This window comes from Malaclemys terrapin, chromosome 3 (assembly GCF_027887155.1).
Source record: "Malaclemys terrapin pileata isolate rMalTer1 chromosome 3, rMalTer1.hap1, whole genome shotgun sequence".
Taxonomy (NCBI): Eukaryota; Metazoa; Chordata; order Testudines; family Emydidae; genus Malaclemys; species Malaclemys terrapin.
In genome coordinates this window covers 85446563-85471369 of record NC_071507.1, presented here as the reverse complement: position 1 = coordinate 85471369, position 24807 = coordinate 85446563, and the positions used below count along the sequence as shown (strand labels likewise).

At 42.8% G+C, this 24807-nt stretch overlaps 1 protein-coding gene across 1 annotated transcript in view; it reads right to left on the bottom strand.

The window, feature by feature from the left end:
* Nucleotides 1-12504, bottom strand: part of PDE10A (phosphodiesterase 10A) — a 534797-nt gene extending 522293 nt beyond the window's left edge. Inside the window, exon 1 of the mRNA XM_054023695.1 lies at nucleotides 12368-12504. Within this exon, the coding sequence (XP_053879670.1) occupies nucleotides 12368-12458 (91 nt within the window). The 5' untranslated portion in view covers nucleotides 12459-12504. The remainder of the gene's footprint in view (nucleotides 1-12367) is intronic.
* Between the last annotated feature and the right edge of the window lie 12303 nt (nucleotides 12505-24807).

The window sequence follows — 24807 nt, the reverse complement described above, 5'->3', positions numbered from 1 at the left end:
GTCTTGTTTGGACTTCTGAGTAACCAGTACGGTAATAAAGAAGCTGTTTTATGCTGCCTTGGTAAATCTAAGTATTGGAATATCCACCAGCCTTATGGGGATTGTCTGCCCCATTCTTTGCAGTTCATCCTAGTTGAGAGACCATAGATGGCTCCCCACTAGGGCCCTGGTCACAGAACAGCAACATTACAAAAAAGCAAAGTCTGTACAATCCCAAAGGACTAACAAATAATGGTTGCTGAAGATGGGGCATCTTTAAAGGGCATGCAAAATTGTACTAGAAAACTGGAAACAAGGAAAGGAGTAGGAATGGATAGATACAGGCCCCCTGCCTTTTCCCTTTACAGACCTGCTATCAAGTGCTTTTGACCGGTTTCTTGCTAACTTATTTCCCCATCTTTGCCAGACTGACCCCAGTGTTAGAAGGAGGGCACTTTGGGCCAGCAATGGCAAAGCTAGTTGGCTGGGGAATCTGAACAGAGAGGAGGAACTGGGGGATAATTTGATGACTTCTTTTAAAAAATTGTACCATTGTACCTCTAATTTTTGCTTTATGTTGTCTGTATTGTCTATTTACATTGTAAACTCTTTTGGGCAAAGACTACGTCATACTGTGACCCAAAACAACAGGGCCCGCAATCTGGATTGTGGTCTGTGGGTACAACCTCAATATAAAAATGTTAAATAATAGTGGTCCCTTAAAGCAAGGGATTGCCTATTGGGAGGTGGATCCTTACCGCAGCCTTCACTGTATTTGGTGAATGCAATTGTGTGTGTCTCTTTATAAAAGAAAGATGTACCTAAAGCAGGGGGTAGGACTCGGTGAGGAGGGGAGGGGAAGAGAGGCTGCATGGTCATGGGTCTCCAGTCCCACTAATAGAAGCTTCCCCACTCATCTTCGGCTTCTACTTGTTCATCTTTCACTAGAAAGAATGACTCCTAACTGTGTGAATTTTCCCTGGTGCAGGTTAAGGTTATAGAATGTGTTGGCAATCGCTTACCACTAATAGATTTCCAATAAGTGAGCTTTGTTGCACCTCTGTCAATATGTATGGTACCTCTCTTGAACCAAGGTCTGTCATGAACATACAGCTAAGGGTAGCATAAAATCCCTCCTTTACTTGTAAAGGGTTAAGAAGCTCAAATAACCTGGTTGGCACCTGACCAAAAGGACCAATAAGGGGAGAAGATACTTTCAAATCTAAGCGGGAAGGTTTTTGCTTTGTGTGGGTGCTCTCTCCAAGACAAAGAGAGAGACCAAACAAGTAATCCAGCTCCTACTGAAATGATACATCTAATATTACAGAAATAGTAAGTAATAGCAAGGAAATGCATTAGATTATCTTTTGTTTCAGCTTGTGAATTTTCCCTGTGCTAAAAGGGAGATTTATCCGTTTTTGTAACTTTGAAGTTTTACCTCGAGGGGAACCCTCTGTGTTTTAAATCTTATTACCCTGTAAAATTACCTTCCATCCTGATTTTACAGAGGTGCTGCTTTTATTTTTTTTTCTTTATCATAAAGTTGTGTTTTTTAAGAATGTGATTGGTTTTTAGTGTCCTAAAAACCCAAGGGTCTGGTCTGTGCTCACCTTGTTTACCTATCTGGTTGGTAGATTATTCTCAAGCCTCCCCAGGAAAGGGGGTGAAGGGTCTTGGGGGGATATTTTGGGGAAACAGGAACTCCAAGTGGTCCTTTTCCTGAATCTTTGTCTAACTCACTTGGTGATGGCAGCCGTACTCATCCAAGGACAAGGAAAGATTTGTGCCTGGGGGAAGTTTTTAACCTAAGTTGGTAGAAATAAGCTTAGGGGGTCTTTCATGCGGGTCCCCACATCTGTACCCCAGAGTTCAGAGTGGGGAGGGAACCCTGACGGGGTCATTTTAGGGGAACCCAGAAGTCAATTCATGACTTACTTATACAGTTATTGTGTTGGTTTCATGCTATATTTTGAGAATTCAGAGGGTGCATTCAAGAGGATGCCGTTATCCCCCAGAAGTTAAAGCAGCAACTTTTGCCAGAAGAAGTGGATAATGAACCACTTTATTTAAGATTGATCTTTGCAGATCCTTAAAGATACAGCTGAAATTAGACAGCCATGATCTCAGCACTTGGCTGGGCAAAGACATCTCAGTTATGTAGGTGTCCAGGTGGTTTTGCCAAAATATTTAATGAATAAAATGAGATGTTCCTTCATTTAAAAGATTTAGGATTCTCTGCCCCCACTCCCATTCTCCCTAAAAACCCCATTTTAGTCCTGAATTAAAAATGTATAGCATTTGATTAGTAGAGTTGATCCAAAGAACTTCTAGTCAAAAACTGGTACACTATTATTTATAGTCATGGAAAGAGAAAAACAGAAAGGTTAATGAATATATTCTTGCCATTAAAAATAAATAAATGAAATCACACACACTCTGTTTTTGAAAACTGACGCATTGCTTTCTATTCCAATATACTTTCTGCTTGCCTTATAGCAGTGCAATAAGAAGAGATCACTTATTTATTCTCAGGACGCTGGAAAAATTAATAGCAACACACAAGCTCTCCGTGACATTTAGTTATTGTTTCGGAGTAGATGTAAACTGTTAAGAACTACACACAAGAAGCCATTTGCAGCACTCAACAAAAAACATGCGTTGGTCCTACAAAACCCAAATAAAAATGTGCCACATTCTTGAGCACCAGCAACTGGCACCTTATTAACTGTTTACATATGTATAGACACCTCTCTTTTACAGAGAATGCCTGTAACAGAAATTAGATGGCTGAATGCATTTCAGAATAGACCTCATCTCCAGTAACCCTCTGGAAAGGCCCAGTGCCTTGAACTGAAAGAGGAGTAGAGTTCTTTCCACAGAGTAAAAAAAAATGAAGGACTTTAGCTTGTCCATTCTTCCAACTATCCAGAGATAACAGATCTGCTGTGGTTCTTCTACCCAAACATTAGCAGTAAGTACACTGGTTAGCAGTCATTCTCAGTTCATGCATTTATGGCCTGCAGATGCTCTAATTTCTTAATATTCTACAGTACATCCCATTGCTGCTTAGAGCTGTAACAGTATGGTCATAACTTTCTCCTGCTACCTAAACCTGACATTTCTTAAAGTTAAGCTAACTCTGACCCCCAAATAAGGTTCCTTACAGGGCATGTGGAACAATGAAAGTTTCCTATGTATATGTGGAAGCTGCATACACTTTGTATGTACTTTATATTGCTATCTTTGTGTGTGTGTGTGTGTGTGTGTGTGTGTGTGTGTGTGTGTGTGTGTGTGTGTGTGTGTGTGTGTGTGGAAATGAGGGAGAAGAGAAGGGAGGAGCCGCAATTCTCCTTCCTCTGTAAATAGGCAGGGAATGGGAGGGGCCTTGGCTTGCCTTTTTCACCCTGCAAATGCCCCAGACAGCCCAGTTGAGCCCGCAGAGAGAAGGAAGTAATCTTCTACTGGTATAGACCTGAAACGAGGGTGGGGGAATCCAGAGAGAAAGAGAGGTGGCTAAGTCACAATTCCTTCCCCAGTTTTCTCCTGGGGCCACATATCTATGTGCTGCTGCTGATTATGGGCCAAAGTAAACTCTCAGTCTCGCCCTTGTCTTTCTGTCTTAAAGTGCATTTTCATCTTTCTGCCTAAAATTTCAGCTTTTCATTTTTCTGTCTGACATTTAAACCTTGCCTAAATAAATTATTTCAAGCTTCCTCATGCTAAGGTATGTTTATCCACAACTTTAAATCAGAGAGAACATAATGTGTACTAATAGTGGTATGCATGCCAATGGACAAATGGTATTTTAAAAAAAGAACATTAGTTACAGGGGCAAACTGGGAAGAAGCAGCTTTATTATCAGTTTACTTTACATAATATCATCATAGTCCCTTGTATTGTGTGATTCCCCAGAATTGGCCACAGAACCCACCCCTAGCTGCAGAACTGTGTTGCAGAATCTAAAACTTTCACTTTCAAAAAACCACATACATAACCCTTATGGTTGAAAAGAAACCGTAGGCTCACATTTTCAAGGTTAAATCAAAGCTGCAGTGTCTTCCTGAGTCTGCAGATGTCTGAAAGCATACCTCTAGGAAGTAGGAACTGCTCTGGTGGACTGCTAAATAATCATCTTTAGGTTTCACATGTAAACTATCAAGATTATTTCTTCACTGTTTATCATTTTTAATCAGACACGTACAGCTAGAGTGCTTAACCCCTCAATCCCAGGTAGCTTCCTTCTCCTCCCACGGTATATAGAGTCCCAGTCGCCCCCTACCAAGTCGCGATAATTTCCACTATTGTCCCTGGCAACTTCTATAATGTGGCTATGCTTAGTACAACAATCTTTGGAATACTGAAAAAATGTGAGAACCACAAAAGATAACTTTAATATCAAATAAATAACAGGTTGCCCCTGGGGGCTGATTATAGTCTTTATTTTCATATTTAATGTATTCAAAAATGCCATTGTTTAAATGTAAATGAAGCTGCTTCCATATGATCTGTCTCCCACAGAATCTAGGACTCTGGAATACATGGTGCCTTGATTACTTTATACATTCCATTGCTATTAAAGGAATCAGATAAACTGTCTCCCTCCCAACCCATTTTCCACTTCCGCCTGATCCTGGAATGAGGTTATAAGCCTGTTTTTAATGACATCACACCAAGCCTCCATAGTTTTGAGTGCACCATCAATGTGACGCACTGCAGCATGAGGAAGGAGGCAAGAAGCTGTATGAGACAGCAGTTGTTTAAATGCAAACATACTTGACAACAAGTAAAATGGCAAGGAAGAAAAAGGTAAAATGAATTGCGTTCAAGTCAGAGATTTTTAAGAGGCTTCCTGGGAGTAACAACTACACCTTAAAGGGACACTCCACTACTTTTTCCATTGTTTTGTAATAGGCTCCTACAGGATCTATGTATTTTGCCTTGTTTTTATTCCTATACTCTCCATGATCTGAGTTCCTCACTTTATCACTTACTGACATTTTTAGGAAGCATCCTAAGTCAAATACACAGAAATCTGTGAATCATCTTTAAGAAGGCATGGGGCCAGATTCTCAACTGGCATAAAATCAGCATAGAACTACTGAAGTCAATGGAGCTACACTGATTTACACGAGCTGAGAACCTGCTTCCTGATTGCCACCTTCAGGGCCAGCCCCATTTTGCTACCTCTGGGTCAATAAATACTTGTATACTAGTACACCTCTATCCAGAGAAAAATAGAATGAAGAATTTTGTCTTACACCCACCAGCATATGGAGGTAGGGCCAGGACAACGTAACCCTAACACCTTCATTACTAACTCCACTTAATGCAAAACAAAAAATCTTACATGGGTACTACTGGACTCCAAGGGGAATATTTTCAAAGGCGCCTACTAACTTTGAAAGCCAGTGGGACTTACACTCTTAAATCACTAGTGCTTTTGAAAATGTTACCCTAAGTACTTATATGGCCTATATCACTGAAGGATCCAAGTGCCTCAAAAACAATAAAATTTCTTCTCACTACACCCCTCTAGTTAAGATGTCATCCCCGTTTTTATTTACAGAGAAAATAAGTGACTTGTCCCAGGTTACATTCTTCAACCAAGGAAAAAATGACTATGTCAAATATTAAAAATGTCAACACTTCCAGTAGCTCTACCTCACAGGATCAGGTGACAAAATTACTTCCCCATAACATGTAGGCTGCAATCTTACCCCTGAAGATCTAAATTTCTCCCTCACAGTTCTTCAAAACCAAACTGTATTCTTCAGGTCTAGGTACAGTTAACCTACCCCAATATATTTTAGAAACATAACCTTAGTGATCACTCTCTTAAAAGAGGCCATTATGACAACAGGAGTGAGCATGACTTCTCCCACTCTTGAGGCCTTGATTCAGAAAGTTACTAATTTAGTACATGCGTAACTCTAAGCATTCTTTAAGCTCTCCAGTGGGGCTACTTGCATGTTTAAAGTTAGGCACGCACAAAGTACCTTTCTAAATTAGGATCTAAATGACTAGAAATGGGAGGTTTCAATAGTTGTGGAGAATCAACAGGAACCGTTACAGAAACAACAACAACAACTTGGAGTTATTTTTCTCCTAGTAGTTTCTACAAAGTATTATTCCATCATCCATAAATCTTATCTACCAAGACACATCCTCTCTCTTCCCAGGCATCCATACCTCTACTTACCTTTTCTCCCGTCCTCTCTTCCTTAGCTTTAATGTACCCACTACCAGTAAGTCACCATAGCAAACACCAAAGGCCAAGGTCAGCCCTGGTAAACATGGACATAACTCCACTGAAGTCAGTGAGGTTGCCCTCACTTTCATCAGGCTGAATTTAGTCCATAGAGCCAACAGTAGACTAAAATACACACACTTTACCCAGTGTGTTCGTTACATTTATACTTTGCTTACATACATGACACCCTTTATCCTTCCAGAGCCCTCACAATGAATTTGTTTGCAGCTAACTGTAGTTACTCCAATAGGTCTCATTTTCATCCCCTAAAACAAAGCTTTTTTTGGTTATTTCCAAGAAGGCCTTTACATCACAGTGATCATCGACAAAGCACCAAGGGTTGAACATTACTCTTTCAGTTGACCGGAAATGCGTATGTGGGGGGGAAGGCTGGTACATTTCTGAGAAGCAAACGTAGGTAACTGAGCACTTGCCTGCAAGAGGAGTGACAACTCAAGCTCAAGAGTCCCAACTCACTAGCCCATGGAGCCAGCCCACTTTTAAAAAGCATTGTTTACGCTCCAGTTTTTTGTCACATCCCCTAGAAATTTCTTACTGGACTATTTTTAATTTGGTACACATATACGCAGGCTTCTGCAGGAATACTTAACGGGGCTGCCCTTTCTTCATTGTTTTCATTACAGTATGTGTGTAGTACCAGGCTGTACTCAATGCTTTATATCAAACACACACACCACCCCCAAAAAAAGTCAAATAACCTTTGTCCCAAAATATCTACACTCAGAGAATAAACACAGATCACACAATAGAGTGGCTACTGACATTATGAGCTGTACACTTCATGGATCAGGCATTTAAGGAGGAGGAGGGTGGCTGGGTTACATTAATCAAAGCAGCTATTTGAAATATAAGACTTAAAATCACAAGTGGGAGGAGAAAACAAATGGAACATAAGAACAGCCATAATGGGTCAGACCAATGGTCCATCTAGCCCAGTATCCTGTCCTCCGAGAGCAGCTGGTGCCAGTTGCTTCAGAGGGAATGAACAGAACAGGGCAATTATTGAGTGATCCATTCTCTGTCATCGAGTCTCAGCTTCTGGCAGAGGGAACCACAGAGCATAGGGTGGCATCCCTAACCATCTTGGCTAATAGCCTCTGATGGGACCTATCCTCCATGAACTTATCTAATTCTTTTTTTAACTCCATTATACTTTTGGACTTTACAACATCCTGTGGCAATGAATTCCACAGGACTTCCTTATGGCTGTTTTAAACCTGCTGCCTATTAGTTTCATGGGGTGACCCCTGGTTCTTGTGTTGTGTGAAGGGGTAAATAACACTTCCTTATTTACTTTCTCTACACCAGTCATGATTGTATAGACCAATATCATATCCTTACTTACATCTCTTTTCTAAGATGAACAGTCCCAGTCTTTTTAATTCCACCTTGTATGGAAGCTGTTCCATACCCTCACCATTTTTGTTGTCCCTTTTTGTATCTTTTCCAATGGGAAGGAAAAAAAGGTTGGGCTGAGCACAGAGAGGGGAAGAAGAAAACTAGTGCAGAGATGGGAGTGCTCTGTAAAGGGAGAAGCAGTCTGAATTATAGTTAGTCCTGCCTTGGGTGCAGGGAAGTGGACCAGATGACCTCTCAAGGTCCCTTCCAGTCCTATGATTCTATAATTTACACAGAAGGTGACAAGTAGCCAGGTTACTTCCATATGTACACAACAGAATCATGACACCAGCAGGAATGCACACAGACCATGAATGGAGTGAACAGTGATTGAATGTAACTGCTTCTACCAAGTGAAAGGGACAGAATGAAGCAGCAGGGTAAGGCAAACAATGGGTCAAACTCCTAGCTCAGTTACATCACTGTAAATCTGGAGTAAGCAAAATTTGGCCTCCTATATTTTGATGTACCCACATCAAGATTACAGCAGTTTATTTTTCTAAAACATCTACAAGATTTAATCAATAATACTTTATACTGATCAAAAATACAAGGCATAAGGATGAATTTTCAGTAGGTATTTAAGATCTCACATAACTAGACATTTTTAGACAGAGAAAAATGTGTATCTCAACAGTGCCTTTTAACTTGGAGTATCTTTGTACAGGAACGAAACTCAAGAGGACTTGGTTAATATTAACCAAGACCCCTTATCCAGCAAGCACGCACATGATAATTTTATGCACAAGACTGGTCCCACTGAGCTCAGTGAAACTACTCATATATGTAAAGTTACACATGTGCATAAGTGTCTGCAAGATTGGGGCTCAAGTTTGCCTCTGAAAAAATAGGTTTTAAACAATTTTTTCAAAGCTAGCCATCAGGAGCCCAGTTCTGCAGAATGCTGAGAGCCTCAGTCACGGATATCTGTGAAAGCTGAGAGTATTCAACACTGTACAGAATTGGACCCAAAGAAAAAAAAAATATCTGCTTTCATAGACAGTCAAAATAGAGACAGGGAAAAGGAAAATACAGCAGGTTAAATTCTATTCTCAGTTACATGTGTACAAGAAAGCATCATCTGATCAAGCAAGGACTCAGAGAGTTATTCTGTCCACCAGTTCCCACACCAACAAATCTCCCCCAAAAAGTTGTCTGAAATATTGTATTACAGTAAAGCAGTGATAGCTGGATAATGACAAAAGTAAGAGCTGTGAACAGGATTACTGAATAATTTTAAGTTTATCATATCATTTTGTGTTCCATTATTACAAGAGCGCAAAATCCATTTTAACTTGCTCTTTTGTAGCTAAAGCCCTCCATCTTTGCACATTCTCCACCAGCTTTCAAAGGAACATAGAAAAGAGGGGCAAACAAGGTCTTCTGGATCATTACATTTGTCCTAATACAATATACAGTCACCACCACAGGCTTTCAATTTGTGACCCAAGATCCTCTTAGCCATTTAAATGACACCGAAACCAGCAAGATGCAGTCAAAGGTGCTGCTAGCAATGTGAAATGGAGACGCACACTGACTGACCAGTTGCACATACCATGGTATACCCATAGGGCTCAATTCTGAGGTTAGTTACTTTGTGGGACTCCATTGACCTCACTGGACTTACTCCTGATTCAGACTGATGTAAGCAAGATCAAAATCAGACCTGTTTGGTCTCCACACTTCATTACTAAGGATCTGATGCTGGAAGGTACAAAATACCCTCTACTCCCACTCAAGTAGGTGCAATGTGTAAATTACCCTTTACTCCCGCTCAAGTCAATGCAATGTGCTGAATGTCCAAAACTTGCAATGTCAGGATCTATTTTAGGAGGAGCAGTTAGAGAGAGTTCTAGCACGGCCTTCATAAAATGCTTTGTGAAAGACTAAAAAAAAGTCACCCTAAAGAACTTCGAAATTGTATGCCACGGCCTACGTGCTGTCCACCAGCCTGCTCCGTGTATACGGAGCACACATGGGAGAAGAACAAAGCTCCACAAGCAAGAATTTCATTTGGCCAAAGAACTGACACACACTGCAGCAGTTTGGAATTAATCTGTGTTAGCTAGATGTTTTTAAACCATCATAGGCCCTCAAAGTAAGGATATTTGTTTATTAGCATATCATGTCCCTAATTTACCAAATAGCTCACAGAATTAAGATGGCCAAACTAGAACAAGTCTCTCTATGGTCCACGTCTGTGCCACTGGAAGAAGACCCCACAGTCGAGCTGCATTTGCATTCTGCATGGATGCTGGATTTGGTAGTGTCCAAAAATGTGAGCTTTTATTATTATTTTTTTATCTGTTTATTAGTAAACCAGACCCTATGATTTAAACAATCACCCTCCACGTAGGTTGTAGAACTAAATCTCAGGAGTTACATGGCTTTTTCAAACTTCTGGGCAAATATTATACCCCCTCACCAATCTAATAAACATGTTCTCTCTACAGAGGTAGAAAACCTACCATAAGCACACACAGCATGTAAATCATCATTTCAGATTAATCCAAAAATAACTGTACATCTGATGTCAAAAAAAAGATCACATCCACCATTTTGCACAAACTATGCTCACTACAGTATTGTGGTACATTGAACACTCTTAATGGTTTCTACAGTTACGTATTATACAGACAATATAATTAGCAAGCAGCATTCTTTTCTGTGAAATACAAAGGAGAAAATAAAATAAAAATCACTACATGTTCATAAAAATACACTTGATCTCATTAACTAAAACTAGATTTTAAACTAAAATCTATAATTTACAATGCCATAGTCTCCATAAACCTGGATCATATAGGCACAGCATAGGTTCACATCCAGTTTGATTTGCAAAATACCTTGTGTGTTTTCCTACAAAATATTTATTATTTGCTCTCTTAATACAAGCAGATCAGTGCTTTGCTAAATATTTTTTTCACTTTCATTTTATTTCTTATTCAGTGTACTTCCAAACCAAGAAAAATATCTGTATAAAGTTAAATGTCATTTTCTGTTCCCCATTACATAACCAGAGATCTTGTAGGAAGTACTATTGTGGAGTTTTAAAAAAATTACCACATACACACCACTGCATTACAATAATGGTCACTCTGTTTCCACACACACCATTGGTACCCCCAGTTAAATGAAAATTATATGTAACCTATAGACCAACTTTCAGGTCAATGCTGAATATCCTTTCTGTGTCTGACATCATCTATACCTGGCAAAGAGGTAAGCTTTTCTCGGTTAGTGACAATAAAACCACAGTTTTTCCTACTGATTGCAAAAACACTGAATGCTATCATGCAAATAAAGTCATTCACAGAGATAAAAATGTTCCTCAGGTGACTGGATTTGTTTTAATAGACAAATGGTTTTAGAAAATGATGGACATGGATTTTATTTTATTGTGGGAGAGACAAGCAATCTAAAATAACAGCCACGTAAACCCTAAACAGTCTCTTTCGAGATAAATGGTGCATCACTATGACTTCTTCTTTCTAACGAAGCTAAAAGAGCACGCCAGGAACCAGATTTGAGATATTTCACTTCAAAAAACACAACCCAATGCAAAAATATCCTTGGTGGAGATTGAATTTCATGATTTTTTATTACTTTTGTGACATTGTGATCCTTATCATTCTTTATAAAAAGGACCATTGACTCCATATTGGAGAACACACTCATTCCATCCCTATCAGCTCTATGCTCAGGTTTGCACCTGCTAAGACAAAAGCACCATATTTCTGAATTCTAACATGGTAAGAAATAAATTTACATTTTCACCTTACTCCACCATACACACCATCATCTCCCACCTTCATCTTCAAAGCCATTATAAACAGCTTTAAACATTGCTTTTAACCCAGCTGGTATTTTTTCCTCTCTTCTGCATTATAGCCACAACCCCTGAAACACTGTAGCTTGGCTTGGCTCATCTGGGCCCACTTAGTCAAAATAAACACAAAGGAAAGGAACTACTGGGCTGACTGAAACAAACAAACAAAAAAATCGGCTGCAGAACTCCCTAATACTTGTGTGCATAGCTGATTTTACACCAGCTCAGCTTCTACATTGATATTATCTTGTCAAAAAGTGCAGAACAGCTTTCATCACAAATACTTAGAGCTCGAAAATTACAGCAAAGCACCAAAGCTGTTGAAAAACCAACTTTAGCTGGATGCGAAGTGTGCTCTGCAAGTGCAGCATTTGAAGCCTCAACATGACGCAACTGAAATCATATCAGGGATGGGGGCTTATGAACTAAAATGGAACACCCCTTCCCCCCCAAAAAACGCATACACACCCCACCTCAGAAATACACCACTCATTGCTCAAGCTCAGAGCACCTTGTAAACAGAGATTTACACAAGCTGCAAATCGATGATACAGTGTGAATATACCAATGCAAATGACAAACAGCAAGTGGTGGAGGGAATCTGGATTGATCAGCAAACCTGCAATTCCTCCTCAAAAATCAATCAATAGCCCCTTCTCTCTCCTTCCTGTCCCCCTTAACCCCTTCACGCTCCAAAGTTCAGTGTTGTCACAATCACAGCAGACCTGCTCTTTTAATGCCCTTATTGGAAACAATCTGGCCTGATTATTAAAGTCACCTCTATAGCTCTCTTTACTCAGGGAGATAAGCCAGGTTGATGCATTCCTGTGCTGGGATCCCCCTGCACTCCCAATTGCCTCCCCTCCACTTGCAGGCTCCCTCCTCCCTACCTTGCTCCTCGCTGCCCCCAAAGCAGGCTCTGGGTTCCTCCTGGGGGAGCCCAGATCCTCTACCCTCCAGGGTTTTGCGTTTCTTCGACATCTGGCCGGTGTTTGGGAGTTGGGTTTCTCCTCTCTCTCTCCGGGGAGATGAGTGTATGTGGAGGGAGAGAGAGAGAGACACACACAGAGGGGGAGAGGGAGAGAGATTGAAAGAAATCGCTGCTTAAAGAGAGGGGAAGAGACTTTGGAGTGGCTGGAGAGCAAGTAGGAGGCAGGGACTAAGTGGAGAAATCCTACAAATCACAATCCCATCAATTCAGCCCCACGTCTAAGGGGGTTGCCCCCCCCCCCTTTCCTATCCAGCTGGGGGAGAGAGACAGCATTAAAGAGGGAGGCAATGGGCACCTCTGCAGATTTTACACATGTTGGTGGCCAGTTGGAGGGGTTGATTTATATTTATTTGTACTGGGATCCCTTCAGGTTAAAAACTGGTTCAATGGACTGAGGGAAACGAAGGGGCTGGATGCGGGGGACAGAGACAGAGGAGGACAAACGACAGGCGCTACCAGGTGTAGGAGGGCAGAGTCCCCTGCAGGGGTCATGTGTTCTGTAGCTGGGGATCCTGAATTCCCTGCGGGGGTGATGGGGCGGGGGTGGAGAAGGGCTGTTCTCCCCTAGGTGGGTGGAGGGGTCTCCCCGACCCAAACTGAGTGTGTGTCGGTGGGGGGGAGCACGGGCTGTGGCTGCCCAGGCAGGCACCTGCGGGGTTAGAGGCATTGCTGCTGAGCTTCGCAGCTGGCTGGGAATATTCACGAGTAACTCGCACCTTGCAAACTCCGCCGTGAAGTCAGTGGCCGGCCCCCGCACGCTCACTCTCCCCCCGGTAACCCTTTCAGTCCTGGATGTAAAAAGTGCCGCTCTCCCCCTGCCTTCACCACATCCCCCGCTCCATCTGGCCCACTTTCCAGCCAAATACCGAGGCTCGGGGCTGATGCTCCATGGAGGGAGAGAGCAACTTACCCTCAGAACTAGACACCAGCTCATCTCTGCCTTCCCCTTCAGATCAACTTTAAAGAGCAGCTCCTCGCTCGCGCTTCGGTCCGGCAGACAGAGACAAGGGGGCCGGAGGGGCTCAATTAGTGACAGCAGCTGCACAGTGGGTGAAGTTCGGGGAGCTCTTCGGGCACGAGCCCAGCTCTTCTGTGCTCTCAGCAGCAGGGCTCCTTCCTGGGCGCTGGAGAACAAGGTGTTCAACAAGTCTTCCTCGCTAACAAACACGAAGAGCACAGGCTGAGTGATGATCCCTTCCCGTCAGGTGGCATTTAAGAAAACGATGCAGCGAGCTACTCAGCTGATCAGGACATTTTTGTGGAGCTTGCAGTGGCAGCAGGTTTTCCTAGGTCTCTCTCTCTCTCTCTCTCCATATATAGACACACATATATAGTGTGTGTGTGTTTGTATTATACCTATATATGTGTGTATATGTATAATAGAAACGTTTGGTTCTTAGGATCTCAGAAAATCCTGTCTGCCGGCTGCCTGGAAGTTAAAGAGTTGTTCTTAAGCAAAAGGGGCTGATGCTTGGACACATCTCACGTCCAACAGGAGGCAATGACGTCTGTAGCTTCATTGCTATAACAGCACCAAGGCTGCAATTGCCATTCATTGAAATGATAAGGGGCGCTCAGACGTAAGCAGCCTGGACCTTTTGCAAGAGACTGAAGATGATTCCCCCCTCCAAAAAAAACCCCACCAAACATAAATAATAACAATAAACAGCAAGAGAAGGGGTTCAGAGGGGAATGTCAGCGCTGCGATCAGAAGCTTGTTTCTCAGCTCCAGAAACATTTTGTAATTGACTAGACTTTGGGAGATTTTTATATATGGGGGGAGGGGTTAATTGTTCATCTCTCCCCAGGCAGAGGTTGATTGAGGCTGGGGAAAGTGCTCTCCCTCCCATCTCTCCCCAGTGCGTTCTAGATCGGGTACATGCTAAAGTGTTTGGGGTGTATGGCTAAACCTGAAGGAGCAATTTTATTGTATTGTATTGCTGTACACCCAGCAACGATCTTTTTCTGCAGCCGTGGAAAGGAAGGTGCTTTAAAAAAAAAAAAAGAGGATGCGAAGCAAGCGGTTCATTTCCGTGTGGGCTCACTGAATTGTCATCGTTCTGGCCGCATATAGAGTCTGTTTCCTTACTGTGTGCCAAGCTTTGCTAAACTGAGGTGTGTGGGGGCGGAGGGGGGGGGGCACAGTATATAAATACCTAATATTCCCATCCTCACAGTCACTGTTTGGAGATGCAAAATTATCAGGAGGGGGAAATAAGCAGGATCCTCCCCCTTCCCCCCGTGATCTAGTGTCCTAGAAATGACAGCTCGGGTGTTAAATAACCAAAGAAACTGCCTGCCAACAACACACTGCTCCAGGATAGGACCAAGTATATTAGCATCAGCGTTGAGCAGCACTCTCATTGCATGCAGCAGAATCAAAACACACGCATAGGCAGAGTTGCAAAGTAAGGTAGTGGGTGAGGGGATCAGCCTTGCATCTCTGGACACCGCAACCTGCACTCCTTTCCCCCCTTGAAAACGCGCGCGAGATCACAGCTTAGGGCTTGATCCAGCCCCATTGAATCCAATGGGAGTTTTGCCATTAATGTCAATGAGAGCAGGATCATAGAATCTTAGAGCCATAGTATTAGAAGGGACCACAAGGGTCATCTAGTCTAACCCCCAGCCAAGATGCAGGATTTGTTGTGTCTAATCCATCTCAACAGGGCCCTGTTCCCTACTGGACAGTCAATACTTTAGTGCTGCTCAAGTAGCACTGTGTTCACTAGAGGCCCCAGAGGGAGCTGGCAGCGCTGATGCCAAAAAGGGAGGGGAGCAAAGCGCTCAGTGAAGAAACTTGCACAGCTTCCCCTCACATTTGCCTTTCATTTCAAAAACACAAGGAGAGAGAATGAAAGGGAGAAGACACAGACATGCATCTGAAGAAATCAGGGGTTTTACCCATGAAAGCTTATGCCCAAATAAATCTGTTAGTCTTTAAGGTGCCACCGGACTCCTTGTTGTTTTTGTGGATAAAGATTAACACATGTCCCCCCTCTGATACTAGACATGGCCTAGTGACCTGAGTGTGAGCTGGGATCTAGGTGACCTGAGCTCTATTCCTAGCTATGCCAGTGCCTTGTTGCATGTCCTTAAGTCAGTTGCTCATTGCTCTGTGTCTCTTTCTCCATCTGTAAAAGGATACTTTATCACCCCAGCTCTGACGAGTGCATTCAGCCCCACTGCTGAAAGGTGCTAGGTATTCTACATATTCTTACACCAAATGAAGCTATTGGGGCATTGTGCCCTGCCCTCGGCAGTGGTTTGGTGCCACCCACTATCCCTGTTTTCACACTACAAACAGTCACTGAACTATACGAAAAGGAAGTCATGTCGCCGAATAAAATGTCACCTACCGCTGTTGTGGTCTTTCCTTATGAATAATAGATCCCTCCACCCAACCTACATAAAGAAATTGGCTTGGACCGCTATTGCAGACACCTCATCAATACCACACATACACACCAATATCTGGCCCAGGGATGCTTTGTATTTACAAGCCAGCCTGGGGTAGTCAGAATTACTGAGGTTGTGATATGGAACCCTGGGAGAGAAAGCTGTCCATTTCCCCATGCAATAATAATAACCTTTTAGAACAGGCCCAGTTTTGAGGTAAGTCACAGCTATTGCTTTCTCCCATCTCTCTCTTCATTCTCACCTCTAAGCTACTATCAACTGCTTCTCCACATCTCCACATCTTGAACATGGTTTGTCTAAACTAGAGTTTAGATGGGCAAAAGTACCCAAACAGGGCCCAATTTGCCAATCCATTACATCAATTTTATGTTGGTGTAATTTTACACTAGTGACTTCGATGGAGTTACACCACAGTAAAAGTGATGTAACAGAGTGGTGAATCTGGCCCCCTACTAGCTGCAAGATGTTGAGTTCTTATTAACTTCTCGCTCTTTTTGAAGTCACTTGATGGGGAAAAAGAGAAGGCAATAATCATGAATGATGGGGATGTAAAGGGTGCTTGAACAATCATGTGCCAGAACTAATTTTATGGCTGGCATGGCCCACTATTTATTACACTGGCTACAAATGGCCTTTAATGTCTCTGTCAAGATAAAGTGGACAGTCTTCTGTGTGAATCTTTTGAGGGATTTGGCCACCCGGTGAATGTGGAGGCTTTTCAAATGAACAGGCAATAAGTATCTTCTTTGTTATATCTATGTAACCCTTCTGCCAGGTGAAGCCAGCAGCAACCAGGGCCAGGTTCAATATCTAGGGGTTCCTTTTCAACAATACAACACAGAACTGGCTCGAGCCCCCACCCAGTAACACCACCCTGGGCGCCTTTGAGAGGCAATACTTGCAACCATAGAGTCTGAGTGTAGAAAATAAACTTTTAATGAAAGGAGGGAAATCACCCAACATTTATTAGAGAAAATGCCACAAACCAGATTCATAATCATAAAACTGGAAGCAGGACACCCACCCCAGAACGCATGGGGCAGTGCCTTCTGCCTCATGTTCTTGAGTTCCACAACCAAAAGTTCCTTTACTGTGTCCCTCTCTGCTCCCTCACCTACACCTCACTCTCAGTGGTTGTCCTTGGCCAGTGAGGACCCAGGGTTCAGAGATGCATCTGTGTGAGTTCACCTCCCACCAGGGAAGAAGGCACCTTGCTTGCTCTGCCATCTGAGCACTTGCTCTGGCTGGCCGCCCCACCAGCCACAGTTCCTTGCCACTGTCCGTCCCACCAGCCACTCCTTCTGCTCCTGCCAGCCGACTGCTTGCTGCTCCCACCAGCTGACTGTCAGTCACCCTCTGCTGCCACCTGCCTGTCTGCTGTGACCTCTGCAAGTCAGTCTTTTAGTGGCTGTCAGTGACTTTCAGCTTTTAGCAGGCTGGGCAGAAATGCTGTCCCACCACAAGTGATTTCAGTTCTCATTTAAGTACTTAAAATAACAAAGGCTCCTAATGGAGCCTATTTAGCTCTACCTTTGAACAGTGGGGAACAGGTTAAACCAGGCCAGGGACCCTTAGGGACAGTCCTCCCCTCCTGGCTAGGACACCTGTCCCCACCCCTCTTACTTTCACAGGGGTCAGGCATTCAAGCCCCTGGCTTAACGAGGTCCTTTCAGCTAAGGGTGACCCGCTCATTTGGGACAGGTTAAGCACAGTTCTGCTCCCCTTTATTCATACAATAAAGACAACAACATTTCACTACCCCTGCATTCAGTACTAAAATGACTGTTGTTGGGTTACAAATCAAAGTTGATCACTTTGAGCAACACAACTCTATCTGCTGGCCATCTTGGCAGAGTAGGTGTGTTCATGTAAATGCAATTTGCTCCTGAAGTCTCTCCTCCTCCCCAAGTAGCTGTCAGGGGAGAGTTCATTCAGACCCTACTTACCCCAATTTTATCAGGTGTCTCAATTTGGGGGTTTTTTCAGAGTCCCCTTTTTGAGGGCCCAGCAATACCATCCTCTTTTTGATATAAATGTCCTAGAGGATTTAATAAGGATAAAACTGGAGTAAGAGATCCTGCCTGTAGGGTTTTTTTTAATCACCCTACAATATTCTGTAGCAGGGATATAATTTTCCATTAAATTTTATATCATAATCTTCCCCTTCCAAATATATGTTTGTTTTTTTCTGTAACATGTTGTAGGACTTTTGTCCATGTTTTAGGAAGTTACAGCCTGGGTCTGGCTTTTCAGAAGGGCTGCTACTAATATTATAATCATGCTGCCAGGTTTTGTTCTTTATTATAGAATCACAGAAATCAGACATGGAAATATGGATTAGGACATGTATTGTGATACTGGCAAGGGATAAATAGGATTGTTTCATAAAATATATTCTCTGAGGCTTTGTCCAGTCAAACATTAATTAATTCCACCTCCCTCAGAAGTTTATTCCACTATTAGATCGCACCAGTGGGAAGTTTTTCTTACTGTTTATTCTAAATATTCCTCTGCTTAATTTCTTCCCACCACTTCCTACACACTTTGGACCATTTTAAGCAACTTCTCTTGATATTTCTCTAAGATATTTGACTTGTGCAATAGAAGAGGAGGAGAAAGAAAATGGGATAGACAGCCCGATGCCATTAGTGGTAGAGTTCCAGATCAAGACTGGTTTTCTAAGATAATAGTGCTGACTTAATGCTTGTTCTTTGAGAGGTGCTCTCAGAGGAGTTGAGGAAGGGGGAAATTAGGTCAGATCGCATGTCACACAAAGGTTGGAGGTAATTTTCCAGTGAAGAAAAGTGGGGTGAGGTTGCTTTGGGGACAGGAATGTAGCCAGCTTGGAGTAATTTGTCAATGGCAGTATTTGCATTTTCTTGCAAATAAAAAACATAGTACTCACTACTTCCCCTTTAAAATAAAATTTGCCTTTTTTCTGTGCATGGTAGCATGTAACTCAGACAGGCCATTAGGAGTAAAAAATGCAGTGTACCAAGGTCTTGTGCTAAGTTAGTTTTCTTATTTCCTGATCTATATTAACCAACTCTTTTATAAAGTTATTTGTTGAATGTTGTTCATTTTTCAAAGGTTTCAATCAATTCTTTTACTGAGAATTCCAAGTGTTGTTTTCATATCTTTTGATGGAGGTCAAGGATATCAGTGGGAATGATTCTGTTAAAATCTCTTCAAATCAATAAGGAATTCAAACTCTGTGGGCCTAAGTCTGAAGTCTTTCCATTAGCTTCAATGGTTTGCCTGAATAAAGACGGAGAGCCTGGGCCAAAGCCCATTACAGTCAATGAGAGTCTTTATATTGACTTCAGGGGTCTTTGAAGCAGGCTCCAAAAGTAAGGATTTCAGGATTAGGCCCTGCACCATGGAAGTAAAGGCTCTGCTAAATTGATTCCCCATACGAGATTGACTTATGCTGCTTTCAGCCTGGTGCATTTAGACTGAATATTTGCCTCATCTGAGACAGTACTGAAATCACCAGATGAAAGACCTTCAATAAAAATAGCTCAGTTTGCAAACAGTTTACTTTTTACTTTATTTTTAATCAAAGGAGGTGTTACCAGCTGAATCCGTCAATCGTGCTTACAAAGGGGCGTTCATGTTTTTTACTGACTAGGTGGAATGACTGCAGCTTATTTTAAAGGGTATAAAATTAAAAATCCAGAGAAGAGAGAAACAGCAGTGGTAGGTAAACCCTGTTCTCCACTTTATACAGTACACAGATATACAAGATTCAGTTCAACTCCAGTGCAGACAGAGCAAACAACCAAATTCAAGAGTCATAAAACCAAAAGAAGAAAAATATTTTGTTAAACTTCTTTTCTTCTTTACTTTTCCCTCAGAAGGCTTACCTTACTCAGTCGAAACACTAGAGCGCTACACTCCCTTCCCTTTGAAATAAAAATCTGCAGCATCACATGTGCACGGTACTTTTCAGACCTAAATTATGATTCTAACCCTGCAAAAAAAAAAAAAAAACACAAAAAACTTATGGAACATTGTGACGTTATTGACATAAACTGGGACCATATAGATCATTGTTGCAACCAAGGTCCTGTAGTGGCACCCAAATCTTGTATAAAGGGGGTCAAATGGGGTGTCTAGGACAAGGTTATGGTTTACTGGTTATGATTATGCTGTCTATATGTGTGTATCAGTTTTGTAGTTGAAGTTATGAATATTGGCTCTATACTGTCTGTATGGCAAACTTATGCTATGCTTCTGGGTGACATCCCAGACAAGCTGAGATTAGCTCTGCCTAGCCTGCTTGATGGCCCATTAAGGACCATCAGCTATACAATGGACCCATTGAGAGAAGGCAGATACGCCTTGTACCTCAGCAAAGTATGCAGGGGCTGGCCCATGTGACTCCAGACTCCATGTTGCTGTAATTTTCCACAGTAAGAACAAAGAGGTGATCTTACACCTGGAAAAGACTATATAAAGCTGATGCCTGATCTCCATCTGGTCTTCAATCCTGCTTCTTACCTCTGGAGGAACTTTGCTACAAACTGAAGCTCTGAACAAAGGACTGACGACCCATCCCAGCGGGGGATGTATTCCAGAGACTTGATTTGAACCTGCAGTTTATTCTATCACTGCTACAAGCCTGAACCAAGAACTTTGCCATTACTGTATGTAATTGATTCCATTTAACCAATTCTAACTCTCATCTCTATCTTTTTCCTTTTATGAATAAACCTTTAGATTTTAGATTCTAAAGGATTGGCAACAGCGTGATTTGTGGGTAAGATCTGATTTGTATATTGACCTGGGTCTGGGGCTTGGTCCTTTGGGATCAGGAGAACCTTTTTCTTTTACTGGGGTATTGGTTTTCATAACCCTTTGTCCCCATAACGAGTGGTATTGGTGGTAATACTGGGAAACTGGAGTATCTAAGGAGATTGCTTGTGAGACTTGCAGTTAGCCAGTGGGGTGAGACTGAAGTCCTCTTAGTCTGGCTGGTTTGGTTTGCCTTAGAGGTGGAAAAAACCCCAGCCTTGGGCTGTAACTGCCCTATTTAAGCAATTTGTCCTGAGTTGGCCCTCTCAGTTGGGTTCCGCCAGAACCGCATTGTCACAGTGGCGTAGTCGTGCTTGGATCCACAGAACCAGGTCAATTAAGCTTTGGGTCAGAACCCCACGCTATCCAAATTTGAATTTTGGGATTGAGAGTTTTGTTGGTTAAAGAGCTGCTGCAATGGCTGAGCAAAGAGCATATGAGGGACTTGGGAAAAAAGCCCTGGAAAATTTGTGTTCAGAAAAGAGGATAAGCTTTAAAAAGAAAGCTACAAAGGAAGAACTGAGAAATCTGCTAATAGCCAGTGATCAGGGGGCAAGAGCACAGCCCTTACCTGAGGCTGCAGAAGATGCAGAAAAAATTAGGATGCAAAGGGTGACAAGTAAACTGCAATTTGAGCATGAACAGAAGCTAGCAGATCTTCGATTGCTGGAGAAGCACAAAATAGCAGAGTTAGAAAGAGAGAGAGAGAAAGAGGCTGCTGAGAGAGAGAAAGAGGCTGCTGAGAGAGAGAAAGAAGCTGATCAAAGAAAGAAGGAGGCTGATGAGAGAGAAGAGAGAGCCCGTAAGGGGCGTCTAGAGCTGCTCGCTGCTGAGCAGGAGACTCACAGGATGGAACAGGAGACGGCCAGACTTCAGCTCCAAGTAATGGAAGAGCGGAGAAAGTCATCCCCACCTGGTACTCCACTTCCCCCCCGCCATGAGAAAAACTGGGAAAGGATGTGTCCCATTTACAATGATACTGAGGATATAGAGGAGTTTTTGTCTACCTTTGAACGCCTCTGCAATCTGTACCAGATCCCTGAGGGTCAGCGAATGCCTGTCCTGCTAACCAGACTGACTGGAAAAGCCAGGGAGGTGTTTAATGACTTGGGGGAACAAGAAGCATTAAATTATGAGCGGTTTAAGGATTCTGTGTTAAGGCGGTTCAAGGTTACTCCTGAATCTTACAGAGTTAAGTTTAGAGAGTTTAAAATGTCTAAGGATTGTACTTTTGTAGAATGTGCTCATAAGCTGATGGGTTTTGTTAAAAAGTGGGTTATGGGAGCCAAGGTTCATGGGAGTTTTGAAAAACTGCTGGATTTAATAACTTTGGAACAGTTCTTAGACATTGTGCCTGACAATGTGAGAGCAGCTGTGTGTGACAGGGACCCTGAGTCAGTCCTACGGGCAGCAGAGATTGCTGATGCCCATACCCAAAACAGGGCTCGAGAAGGGTGTAAAACCCCGGGGAAAACTAATCACCATTCTCCCCAGTTCAAGAGGAGGGAAGGATTTAAAAATAAACCTGACTCTTCTAAAGGAGTTCAAGGGGGCCCGGAGGGTAGGAACTCACATCCCCAGCAGGTTACATGCTATCGCTGTGGTATGCTGGGCCACATGAGACCAGACTGCCCGACACTGAAGGGCAGCCCAAAACCAGCAACCCCAAATGCCACGGCCAATGCTAACCCTGTTGTTGTAAACTCACAGGCAAGCCACACAGAGCCCAGCATTGGTGCCCTGTGTGCAAATGCTGTTTCTGTTGTCTCTGAAGGATTTGACCTTAAAACTCACATTAAAGCTAAATATGGGGGAAATAATGCAGAGTTTATTAGCAATGCAGAAGTGAATGGAGTGAGGTGTATGGCATGGAGGGACACCGCAGCAGATATTACTCTGGTTAAAGCAAGTCTGGTCAGGAAGGAAGATTATTTGCCAGGTGAAGATGTAACTGTTGTAGCCTTATCTAAGTATTTTGTCAGGGTGCCTTTGGCTAAAATCCACCTGAAATGGAAGGGATTGGAGGGCACCATGGTTGTGGGAGTAAAAGACATAATCCCTAAGGATATTATGATTGGAAATAATATTAAAGCTATGGTCAGTCAAGTTAATACAAACCAGGCACAAGAGAGGATTGATCCCAAGGTTGTGCCTATGGAGGGTTTCTCCAAAAGTTTGTCTTTGGAAAGTAGCTGTTTGGCTGTGAATGAAGTTTCTGAATGTCTATCTAATGTCTCAGAAGTAAATCTGGAATTAGATCAAGCGAAGGGAGAGGAGAACAAGGAGATTTTGGATGAGCCTAGGCAGTCTTGTGAGCTAATGGCTTTATCTAGTCAGCAGTTTGGGAAGGCAAGGAGAGTGGAAGATGGGTGCCCCTATACCTTATCTGTTTCCTGTGCGAAGAATAGTGACAGTGAAGGAAATGTGCCTGTGTCTGTCAGGGGTGTTGACTTGCCTATGGAGGAAGCTACCCCAATCTCCAAGCAGTTGTCTGTGAACAGCCCGGTGTGCTGGAACAAGGGAAATGAAATCCCAAACAGTATGTCTGGTAAAGGAAAATGCGTCTCCAACTCTTTTTTGTCTGTGGAGCAGACAGAAGGTGCCTTTCGGCCTGTGATGGTTGAGAGTAATTTAGTTGTCTCAGAGTTGGTTCTGGATTCAACCAAAGCCCAGGAAGGGAATGGTCCTAAGTTTGCATCTGCTGGGGAGAATGGCCCCGTAACTAGGTTGCATCCAGTTAGTGGCTTAGCAAAATCCCAGAGACCAAACAGTTCTGGTGCTTGTATTTTGCCTGTTGCTCATGTGTGGTTGGAGAAGGGTGTAACAACTCTGTCTGATCAGGGTGATACCCTAGCCAGGGCACAAGGAGAGCAGAAAGGTAATTTGGTTGTGTTACCTACGGACAGTTTAACAACTTGTAGCAAAAAGAAAAAAATTCCTAAGCTTGTGTGTGGCAAAGAGAAGGGAAGTATTTCTAACCTTTTATCTAGGAAGTCTATGGGGTCGCCTGAAAGGGAATTGTGTAGAGATCTGCCTGATGGGCCAAAGGTGATCCTAAATATAAGTAAGATCCAGACAGAGTCTGTTGTTGCTCAGGAAAGTGTTCCTTTAGGGCAAGCCCTAGGTGAAGAGGGTAAGGGCAGAATTTCTGTGAGGGGTGAATTGCTGCTTAGAAAAGCTCCTGGAGAAAGGAATCCTCATGGTACTCGGTGCAAGCAGTTCCCTGCAATTGAAGGGTGTGAGAGTGATTTAATCAAGGAAGTTTCAGTTCCTAGCAGCCAAAAATTGTCTGTTGTGAAGGGATCCACTAACTTTCCTTGTAAAAAATCCAGTGTGGGTAGCTTTGAGAAGGTCTCAGAGGAAGTAAAAGTTGTTAAGGGATTGTGGCATCCCTATAACCAAGTGGCTGTGTGGGGCCAACTTGTTGGGGAGACAATGGTGTTGGAACAGGAATGTCTCCTTTCTGATTCTTTAAATGAGCAGTTTGTGCTTCGGGGTTTGAGGACAAATTTGGTTACTAATGTGTCAGAGCAGAGCAGTTTTATGGCTAAATGCTTGAGGATGCGGGGGAGAGGAAGCAAACTCTCACCCGCAGACTCTTTGGATTTGTGTGGTATCTCTTTAAGACAGAGTCCAGCCTTGGAGATGATAGCAGTTGCGAATATGAAAACTGGTGGACTGGCTCTGGTCTGGGGTAGTGCAAATTACTTGCCTGGCTGGGAAAGGAAGGACTTGCTAATAGCTGTTAGCAAAGAGGGCCCACCCCATCAGCCAGTAAATTCTGTTAAGCAAAAGAAATCAGGGTTTGATCCTGCAGGACAAGGAGGAAAAAGAAAACTGAATTTTGCAAAGGGAAGCCACAGGTTGACCCTAAAATGCCCAAACTCCAATGGTATTGAGCCAAAGGGGTGGCATGACAAACATAACTGTAGATGGACTCTTGCAATGAACTTGTTGTTATTGCTAAATTTTGTAATTAATGTGTTGCTATTGCCACAAACGGTAAAAATATACAATGTGCCTAATCTTTTGGAGAATTCATTGAACATGTTAAAAGGAATACATGAAAACACACGTTATGTTAAAAGGCCTTGTTACACTGGGGTTTCACAGGCAATGCAT